This window comes from Plectrocnemia conspersa, unplaced genomic scaffold (genome assembly GCF_051122295.1).
Source record: "Plectrocnemia conspersa isolate PC_06_02 unplaced genomic scaffold, ASM5112229v1 ptg000013l, whole genome shotgun sequence".
Classification (NCBI taxonomy): Eukaryota; Metazoa; Arthropoda; class Insecta; order Trichoptera; family Polycentropodidae; genus Plectrocnemia; species Plectrocnemia conspersa.
In genome coordinates, this window is record NW_028277177.1 from 16,219,302 (window position 1) to 16,231,317 (window position 12,016).

The 12,016-nt window shown below is 28.9% G+C and overlaps 1 protein-coding gene across 1 annotated transcript; it reads left to right on the forward strand.

Moving 5' to 3' along the window:
• The first annotated feature begins 239 nt into the window (after nt 1-239).
• Nucleotides 240-11,509, forward strand: LOC148227416 (uncharacterized). The gene is made up of 3 exons (XM_088201779.1): nt 240-640; nt 10,231-10,369; nt 11,006-11,509. Exons 1-3 carry the CDS (start codon nt 632-634, stop codon nt 11,119-11,121), a joined length of 264 nt encoding a protein of 87 aa, XP_088057905.1. The 5' UTR covers nt 240-631; the 3' UTR covers nt 11,122-11,509.
• Nucleotides 11,510-12,016: the final 507 nt, after the last annotated feature.

Genomic DNA, 12,016 nt, shown 5'->3' on the forward strand with positions numbered 1-12,016 from the left:
CGTAGCATTAATGCATATAAAAAACAAATTTATGTATGAACCGTCAGTCTATAAATCATAAGGCGTTAATTAACAAGCTCACCACCCACTCCCAGCTCAGATTCACTTTTATTAATAAACTATTTTGCAAACGGTGGGATGGTCAGCGGCCAGCCTCAGGAGATCACTGGCATCCTCACCTTGACCATACTCACATGCAGCACCTGTCTGCTCACCTGATGTGTGTGTACCGGAGAGTCTTTCCGGGTACGTTCGCCGAGGAAGGCCATCCTCGACCAGCTACCTATAAAACGAACGTACGTGACTACAAAAATTATTCACTCACCGCATCCACGACGGCTAGCAGCTATTTAGAGATTAAGAACAAGAAAAATAGAGTTGGCAGCCGATCCTCTCGGTTGCGAAACAATACCCAGTGGACACAAGAGCGACGTTATCACCTTCGAGTACTACCTCCACTCTCCGCTACTTTGTCCGAGCTGTGCAGCACGGAACTCAGAAGATTTCCAACTGACCATTCAGTTTCTTCCAAGTGACTACGGGTTCAACACCTGTGATTTAAAGACTGTCCTAGTCTTCGCGCGGAGTGTTCTGTGATAAAGTGTGATAAGAGTCCCAAGAAGCTAACAAGATGAAAATTGTAAGTTCCACTCAGTAATTTTGGATTGGTGTTATTTTTACAGTTAATGTTTATGAGTAGTGTTTCATTCTAAAAAAGACATTTTGCGATTTATAACTAAAGAATACTTTTAAATGCACAACTTGAGTGTGCTATGAATATACAAGTGTCATAATTATATATTTGACTATTTACTTAAAAGCTTGATATTTCTTAACCATAAAATAAACATACGAAATCGATAAACTTAAGTGTGAATTTAATTACTAAATTTTTAAATAAAAAATTACCTAATATTGCCACATATTAAATTAATATCTCACACCTTAAAAAGTATAACTTATTTGTCATTGAAAGCCACACTGAAAAATGTTTAAATATATGTTATTCGCTGATCTGTCTTTGAGGAAGAACAATAGATATAAAAAAAAAATCTAAAAGACTTATACTATAACTTATTATAAATTAATTAATATACACAATGATTATTTTCCCTAAAAAATAAACATGTTAAGAGTTTCACTTCACTCTTAAGATCATCGATATAAGACTAGCTTTATCATTGTTAGTTCAGAGATCATTGTAATTTTGTAAGCTAGAGAAATCTGAGAATATATACATATATCTGCTTTGAAAGTAAAGTATCTATTAATTGAAAAATATTAAAAATAATACACATCTCAATATTTAGATTAGATCAATTATATTTGTCGCTTAGTGGAAATCAGTTTATTTTTATTTCATTTTATTTTAATTAATTTAAATCATATAAGATAATTACAAAATAATTGTATTTTCTCTTCTAACAATAAAAATATCTCAATTGTATAATAACCAGAAATGTTTCAATACAATTACAGATTCTCTGTTTGTATAGAGATAGAGTGCATCTTCCATTATATTATACATAGTCTCATTATGTTGGAACTATCACTTTCACTATTGTTATTTGGTTAACACGTCAAATTGGCTCGTTTTCGCGAATTTGTATTAAAATTATAATTCCAAAAATTAATAATAAGATATTCTTAGTTCTTGCATTTTATACCGCACCCGGGTTTATATAAATATAATAAAATATTTAGTCACTTCTTTAACTGCATATATAAAGTTGATACAGTTAACGGATAAAAAGTTATAGGCTGTATCTGCTTTTGTATGAGTTCATATATGTTATCTACCACAGCTGCGGTTCTCTGTTTTGATCTAATTATATCAAAAAAATACATTGATTAATTACATTCATCGTTGATTGATATGTATATACAAATAAAAAATGGTCTGAAAAAAATAATTATGTTATACAGCATTTTTGTTAAATAATATTAATAATTAACGTCTAGTTACAAACAATAATCATAGTAAAGAACTGCATTTCATATATAGTGCATTTTTAAAATAACTTTAAATAAATAAATTATCTTTAATATCGCTACTATTTGGATATCACAATAAAGCAATACTAAAATGTGGTACATTAGTTTTTAAAAGTATTGAGATCAAAATTTTTGCTGTTAAACATCTTAATACTGAATAATAATTAGTGAATCAAACATGCAAGCATTTGATTTTTTTTATGGTTAATGAGTTATAAGGATTGCTTTTTTTTATAATATTTTACAATATTTGTTAATATCGAGAACATCTCTTTGAATGCGATTTTATATATGTATCTATTTAATAGATTACTGTTTAAAAATACAAATGTACACTTATTTTGATTCAATATTTATTTAACCATTATGTCTTTTGGGTATACCTGTATATTCCATATGCACATATACGGAAGTCCGGTATCATAACCGCGACGGTTCCGAGATGAAAACGAAACAAGACTCGTTTTCGTTTCAAGGTTAATTATTCTAGCCTGCAGCTCTTTAACCACGAGCACCGTCAGACGGGTCCAGTATTTTGTATGCCGATTTTTATAATAATTACACTCTCGTCTTCTTAAAATTTCACTTTCTTACCAAAAAAAACAACAATTAATTATCACGCTCGATTGTCGTAGAAAGTTAATTTTAACTGTTATTTTAACCGCCTACAATCTGACGTCCTTTGAATCGTATTATAATTTGAATTAAGTCATTAGTCTATTAAATCCATTAGGCTGCATATTAGCTTCAAGGCACTAGTGATCAAAACCAGATTAATCAACGTCTTTGTAATGCAAAAACTAATAAATATTGAGTTCTGCAATGCAAATTGTCACGCAGTCGGTCTAGGTGCGTTCAGGATACATACCAGGGGTTCAACCTTGTGAATTCGAGGACCAAAAACCGGAATAGAGCGGCCGGTAATTGGACGTATTCCGTTATTTTGAAACGTTTTAGAAAACGTTCCAAGTTTCGCAACACTATGACTTTGTTATACAAGGCTTACTATGGAGCAGCACTTCCCGACAATGCTGCCAAGAGGAAAGTTACCCATACCTAACAGATCGATGGTCATTGATTATCGATTAGAATCTTACAATTACAATTCGCAATGATATTTGCATACACACACAAAAGAAGCAATCAAGACCTAGATTGATTCTGATCGTTGCTCAACGTGCGATTAATTATTCTAAATATGTATACACATAAAACAAGTCAAAACTTTGACTTTCGAATTTTTTCAACTGTAGAATTGTTTGAGCACTTTTTTATCGCTATAACAAATCGTCTACATAAATTTTAAACTCGAGATTCTTTACGTACTATTTCGCAATATTAACTTTCTTCTGGTTAGCGCTTAACTCGCCGTTACGTTTTAACGTCAATAGTATGCGATATATCTCATTGACTAACGTTGACATTTCAAAATAAATAAAGACGTACGTGATATTACCGCTGAAATCACTCCAGATATTCAACTAATTAACTTTCCCTCTTATCGTCACAGTCAGACCTTGAAATTTTTTTTTGTCAAAATTAAAAATAATCAGCACGAGTTCAGCGAGCGTGAAATTTCGAACCTCCAGAGCGAAGGTAACACTATCACGAATAATTGAACGTCTAGTTACCAAACAAAGGCTTTTATGTTCGAACAATTACGATCAATGTTATGTTGTCGTAAAATTGTCGCTTGATGGCATAACGATCTATGTAGGTATTGACGATAGCAATTATATCGTGAAGGTTATATCACCGCAGATTACATCTATCCGTTGATTCGAGTGTTTAATTTTAAACAATTAAATATTCTTAATAGTCTGGGAGAGATGCTTATTAGATTGTATTGTATTATTATTATGCATAATTTAAATTAAATTTATTATTTTAAAGAATACCAATATTTTGAGGGCCAGATATATAAATTATGTCGAGTTGAGTCTTAAATTAACATTAAATCCCCTTTGCTATTTTGTAAATATAAATTAGGCAGCGAAGTATAAATTAAGTTTTTATTACAAATTTCATAAAAATAAAATAAATTACAAATTATTTCATCCAATTGAAAAAACATAGTTAAATTCGTTTGTGATACAAAGAAGAAGAAAATATATTAAATTAAATTATTATTTAATTTTATTACTTATCGATATATATAGAATTAAAACTTATTAATGCAATATACTTTAGTTGTTTGACAGTAAATAAATTAAAAAATATTTTATACGTTACTTTTAAATTTTAAAAATAAATACTAATCGATTTTCTTAAAATTAAACTGACCACAGAAGCGCTGGAAGCACTGCTTTCGTAATTTTACTTTCCTCTCATAGTAACTTTTATATCAAGGCATATAATTTTTTGTAAATGAGTTTTCGTTACATTATATTATTGTATGTACACAAATTGTTGATAGGTTATATGGCAATGTTATTTTATAGCTTGACAGAAAAATACTACGGTAGCAGCATTTTTGGATATTGATAAAGCTTTTGATCGCATTAAATATAAATTTATTAAATACAATTTTACAGCAGCTTTAGTAAAATTAATAAACTCGTTTATAAACGATGAAATCTCTCAAATTCAATTTTTAAATTATTTGTCAATTTCCAAATCATTAAATTTTAAGATCCTTGTTATTCACAATATTTACGAGTGATTTCCCAACTAAGCCTTATAGAAATGATATCAACGCATTATTCGTTTATGTCACTGCTCTTTTAAGTTAATTTAAAAATCTCCACCGAGCACTAGACAGACTTCAAAACAAAATAAAAGTTATTTAAAAATCGTTTGACAAATGACTAGTCACTGTAAATCTCATTAAAAGTATCACAGTAATGTTTTCCCGTAAAAAGAAAAAAAGCTTTCGCTGTCAATATATTATTAAAAATTGCAATGTATAACAATTTTCTGGACTGTAAAAATACGGCTAAGAATTCAAACTTTTGTGGAAATCTCATATAGACAAACTAATTATAAAAATTAAAACAACCAGAGCAAAACCAAACCGTCTCTTTTATTGCATAAATACATATCAACAAAAAAAACTTATTTATAAAGCTATAAGACATGCAATTTTGTACGCTTCCCCGGTATGGAAATATATAATTAATACTTTTTTTTTTAAATAATTTAAAAAATCACTGCAAACAATAAACATTTTTAAGAAAAGGTGTTTTATATATAAAAACATCCATGGCTATGAATTGAAAAACACATTACATACTATGATAAATTACTATTATTTTTATTGAAAAAAAATAAAAACTCTTACACTTTTATTTAAATGAAATAATTCAGTTACAAAGATAAAGTTACTTCGATTAATTTTGCAAAACAAACCTCATATTTTGTATACAAACATCTACAACTATTGTAACTGAAACAGCTCTGTATTTAGTTTTAAATATAATTACTATGGATTTGATGAGCTTCATAAGAAGTTCCTTAATTACTACGTCATATAAGTCTTATGCCTGCTCCCCTTTTTGGCACCTAGCACGCGCAGAGCTATAGAGTTTTAGAACCGTTTCATTAAAAATCAGTTCTGGACACTTCTTAACCTTGTTCATTAAGTTTTTTAATCATTATAAGCAGTGTTAGAAAAATCGTTTCCATTTTTATTAGGTAACTATAAAAATTTAATTGCAAAGCTTCTTGCATTTCTCGCTCAATAATCCAAATTATCATTACGCATCATTCGACGATTAATCGCACAGTGCGATATAATGTCTTCGGCTATTATTATAGTATTTTAATAGCACATGTACACATGTGCGCCTAACCGTTACACATTATATAACAGTTGAGAGTGAAATAAACGGAGAACGCTGTTACGTATGCGAAAGAAACAATCAAACAAGGAATGACCAGAAAACACGCTAAAGCCTTAATCACGAGCGCGTGTGTGAGATTTGCGACGAACACCATTGACACAAATCGTGATCAATCATCTATAATACTATCCAATTATATATCTCGTATACAGGTAGTTCAAATCCCTTTGATGTGTCGAAGAGTGTTGTGTCGAAATGTTCCACATTTAGTTCAAACTGTGTCAAAGACGATAATAATTACTGGGTATCGCACAAAAATGTTTATCTACTATGTGATTTGATATATAATAAAATATAAAGGTGACAATTCGTGATACTGAGTGATTATTTTAGCAGTGATGTTATGAAATTGTTACGACTGTTACAGGTGAACGATATTATTTATCTGCCCCGTTAACTCGTAAGCATAGTAGTAATTCATATTTTTAATTAACAGGAATATTAATTGTAATTCGTATATTATTATATAATTACCATTGTCCTCATTAAAAATCAACGGTCTTTCATTTTTTTTATTTAGTTAGCAAACACTTGAGTATTGCATCTAATAATTAAAAATATTCAATACCTAATATGTACGAACTAGCTCAATTTTAATTATATATTTTAATTCTCAACCGTGAAATTAATAAAATCTATATAAGCCTTTTCGGAATTAAAATTATATAATTCCGATTGATTTCTCAAACACGATAGAAATTAAAAAAACACACCAAGGTCCATATGGGATGTGAACCCATGTATTTTATCTCAATAGTCAGCGACAATACCACTCGTCTATTGTGCTGCTTAAATTGAATTTATTGACGATGGTTTTATAATTTTTCTTTGATTTATCTTATTAGTATTTCGTGTATTTTTTTGGGAAATTTTATTTATTTTTGCCAACTATAAAATGATACATTATTATGTATTTATATTTTTTAATATATACTTTTACAATATATACTATATATCATAATTTTTCACACTTAATTATATTTTTTGCGTATTTTGTATTTGTATAAATGTTTTTAAAAAAAATTAAACAATAAATTTTAAGCAATCTTATTATTGTAGTAAAATGCTTGTACAAATTATACAAAATTATTGGATAGTGTTTTTAAAATATTTTTTAACGTAATTACCTATTAGTATATGAGCAGTGTGCTATTTTATTTAAGGTTAATACTACAATATGTATTATACGATTTTAATAGAAAATAAAACTATTAGTTAAATATAATAATATTAAACACATATAATATACATATATTTTTATTTATAAATTATACCTTTATATATTTTATTTGGCCGTTAAGTGTATTTACTCATGTCTACATTAACACATCGCAAGAGGCGCGAAAATAAATACACACTTAAATAAAAACTACCCTTAGACTACCATGTAATTTAAAAAAAAAGTATTTTATTTTTATTTTAAGAAAGTATTTTTTTAAATGTTGCTTATTATTGTAAAATAAAAAAAATACTAAATATAATATAAAAATTGCTAAAAGGTGTTCCATATACTGCAATACTTGAATACAAAAATATTTGATATCAAAATAATACATAAATGTATTTAATGCTGTAGGGTGAATGTGGAAATGCGTGACTTCGATCGTTAGTTTCCGTTTAGTTTTCCTGGTAGAATAGAACTCGTTTTTTTGACATTGACACTAAATAAATAAGAGGTAGACATACGAGTGACGTAACAAACTTGATTTTATACAACCTTGCGATTGGTGAATGAACTACCCTAAGGCTACACGTGTGATACTGATATGTATGCACTTATATGAATTTAATCGACATACTTTTAATGCGAACAAATCCGTGTTTAAGATCAATGTCAAGCTATGTGAACACAAACAGGAAGTTAACCGCAATTTCGAGCTTAATCTGATTATTGAAATTACTTGATTGGTTAATTGTGAATGATTTTTACTTTTTCATTTATTAAATTGTCAGACTTTCCACTTGTAAAATAATGAGTTATTATTATGATGATAAATTGAAATGACTGTATCATCCGTTATTAAATTTTGCGATAAAATATTTAGTTACAAATGACAGATTTCATTATTAATTAAATATATATTTTAATTTGGATCGAACCCTAGTCGAACCTTATATACTCATAAGCACCCGAATCGAAATTAAATAGGATTCCAATGCTCGCACGTACTGTACTATACACACACGGTATCGGTTTAATGTTCGGCCAAAGAGCTTTTGTTTCGATAGAAAAGCCACCATAATAAAATTAAGGGTGAACGAACGACCTTTCGGTGTGCCATGGCGAATGTCACCTCTGCTGGCAGGCCGTGAAAGCCTTAGTGTAATACAGTTAATATTCTACTTTAGCCCTGTGTTTACATATTAAGACACACCTGAATTCTCCAGTAGAAAATTCAACAGGTGAGTATGTCTCGAACGTTAAACTATGTGAAGCAACCCCTGGGGTCATATTAGAGACAAAGAACTTGAGCCCTTGATATCGATGTTTCAATATATAATATAATAATTACATCAATTAATTTTCATAAAATATACAAATTTTGGATACTGAAATATTTTATGTAGTTACAATTATTTTTTCTTAGATATAATACAAATTATCCACGTATAATACTATAAAATATTGTAAAAATATATGTATATCAATGACACCAAATGTAAATTTACTAACTGCGATTTTCAGTTAAAATTACCTTATATTTCTGACACATAAGCTATGAAATCTTAAATTAAAATAAAAATCAACCGTTAAAGAACTTTAAAGCAAGCCTGTAGAAAATAATGTTTATGTAGAAGAACTGATTTTGCATGTAAAATGAACAAGAGATAATCTAGACTGATTTCTCAATTTGAGTAAATGAATATTAAATCAAATCCTTTTTGTCCTTCGTGTAAACTGGATTTAATTATCAGCAAAATATGTTAATAATTTAATACTTTTTAATTTGTATTTCAAAAAGACTTTTAGATTTAATATATTTATGTCAAGTTTATAATTTCGCAATATTAAAATATCTCTATATTTTTTTAATTGGTCATTATTTTTAGTAGAAATCGAACGCTTTGCGGTCGATGAATTTTGAAACGTTGGAAGAGCAAGTCGTTTTTTAATCATCCTGTGTGTGTGCTTGATAAATGCAGTTTTGAAATATTCGCCAATAAAGTTATTGCGGCAGTTAAAATTTGCGTTTACCCAACAACATGTAATAATAATAACCATCGATAAAATACGCTTTATGTATCATTTGTACAGTGGCATTAACTGCTGTGTTAATCCTATTACTGATTCGGTAACGTGAATGAAAATTAACCTACATTTCAATTTTAATAACCTAATGCGATTATAAGTTGAAAAAATACGATTAAATTCGTTACAATTTAATGACCTGAACCATTGTCCTCGTACTACCATAAGATCGAATAAAAATAAAATGAAAAATAACTTAGTCGGAGAACAAAGGTATTTTACACATACGTTCAACGCACATTATCAATTCTAGCTTGGAAAAACAATTCATTTCAAAGTACACTCATTCACTCCAAATGTAAACTATGAAAAGTCTCAACTCGGTGACAGATTAATCAATGTTAGTCACGCAACGCCACGACGTTAAAATTGTTTACGCAATTATTCCGTCGTGTAATCCGTAATGGATATGTCAAAACGTTGTTGTTGTTTTTTCTTCAAAAATAATATATAGCAATAGTAAGGAGACACTTTTCGTAATTGATGATTATTTATATCCCAATTGACATTGGAATTTTCGTGCAATTTAAAAATACATCACGATACGACCTATGAACTTAAATATTTATTTATTTATCTATTGGGATAAGAATTTAATTTTATAATTACATTAAAAAATATTCAAGGTGTGGCATTATTACCATGGAATGCAATTATCATGTTAGAAATCACGGATGCGTTCAATAGTTCGTTATGCACCAGTAAATATGCTATTGATATGTCTTTTCAAGTTTAATGATTTATTTTAATTTTTAATTCAGCATTGACTTAAAAGTGGATCATAAATAAATGTATAGCTTAATATTTTTTTGCAAAACGGTATGTTGTGATTTAAAAAGCTACACAAATATAGTATTTTTATATCTTATAATTTACAAGTGAAATGACGCTTCAAAGTGACCTATAATAAAATTGTTTTTTTATTATAGAAATGAAGGGCTTATTGAACAATATTTTTTTATAAAATTTATTACTTTATATACTAAAACCAAATAGAGTTATCTAGTTTTTAAGGAAGTAAAATCTATAATAAAAGTGAAATAGTCAAACAATATAATATGTAATCTGATTTAAGGCTAAGATATGTATCATTATTAATGTATAGTTTTCAGTTATTAATATGCTTTTTATATTTTTTCGCAGGTAATGTTCCTGTTTTTAGCTTTCGTAGCTGTAGTAAGCGCCCAATTTGGCGACTATTATGGCTCTAATGCCTTTGGTCCTGGAGGACGACAAGGATTCGCTCCTTTGATGGCCATCAGAGATCCAAGGCAAAACACAGGTAACATAAATGGTAATATCATCATTCATTACTAACCTTATTCATAGTATATAAGAATAGAAATAAAAAAAAACATTTTTTCATCTTCAATTGACAAATGATCAGCTATTTCAACCACGCCTTAGACAACCAGACATATTGTTTCACACGATTGATTCAACATCATAAAGCAACATTGATTTTTCACGGTCATTCTCTTAAGCGTATATAAAGCAATCCCTTTCGCTGAACGTTTAATTTTTAATATATATATAGTAAAAAATAAACACAAAGGTATGCATTTACTTTTGAGTCATGATCGCGACCTCGCTTTGGAGGATCCGTATTCTTTTATACGTCCGGATTCGCAATTACATTTTATACAATCACGCAAAAAAATTGCGGAACCATTTTTTAAATTAAGAGATGATTTTGCAGATCTTGATCGTGATATAAATATTTGTTAAATTCGGGTATGCCGTAATTAGTTTTTGGATTCCGAATCATTGCATTGTTGCCGATAGTTTGGGTCTCTGAGTATTCTGTCGGGTCAAACCGAGCTGCGGTCAACTGTTCGGTCGTATTGTTAACAATTTTGATTTCAAACTGCTGTAATTAAATGTGGCTTTATTAAAACCGTGTCTGTGTTTGTGTCAGGTCCCGTCGTGTTTCCCCCATCTCCCCCCGGCAACCCAGAAGACACCAGTGGAGTAGTTGTGGGTGCTTCTGGATACGGATTTGTGCCACCAAGCAACCAAGGTAAACGGCGTTGAGATCAGCAGTATGTCTAAAAATAGACCTACCTTAAAAACCTCTCAATTAAATTAATTTATTCGGTACAAGTCTCGAATGTATCTAATACACTTAGCTTCAAAAAAAACCTTTTAAAATCAGATGTTATTTGCCCGCCCATCTGCGTCGTCTTATTAAATTATATATCTCATCATCAAAAAGACGCAATGTACCGACCATAATAAATAAATAAAAAAAATAGTTCAATCAAATGGAGCTTTTAAAAAAGCTTCATTTAATACGCTTTCACATCTTTTTTAAGGATGTTATTATTTATATTATTTTTTATACGAAAAACATTCTTGTCAAATATGTTTTTTTAATTAATTATAAGATATTTTTAAGATAATAAAAAATAATTTATGATTACGAATTTTTATTTTATACGAATGTTATTAATATAGATAAATATGACTAACATTTTGAACATTCACAATCCGCTTACCTATAAATCCTATTATAATATTTTCCAATCCTGATCACAATGGGGAATAACAATGAACACATCTCGGGAATAATGTTAATAAGAATATTCTTTGAATTTTATATATGGAAAATTATAAATATTAAAAAACATAAATAAACACAATATTATGGATCTAAATTATTCACAAAAATCTTTCTGGCCAGTTGTTTTTTTAAATTTTACTTAAGGAATACAAAATAATTTATAATGTAATTTAGAGGCTTCGTTTCTAATAGGAAATATCTACGAATAATATAGAATTCGAGAATATTTTTTACTCCTACGACACAATTTGTAACTAACACTGGATTATGTGTATATTTTAATAAATAAATTAGGCTTTATACGGACATGGAAAATGGCGAAGCTTGTGAATCAACAGTTATTAGCTTAAACGGATTGTTTCGGCA

Coding starts and splice junctions, on each gene's coding strand:
- LOC148227416 (XM_088201779.1), top strand. Junction 10,370..11,005: donor AGATCCAAGGCAAAACACAG/GTAACATAAATG, acceptor TGTTTGTGTCAG/GTCCCGTCGTGTTTCCCCCA.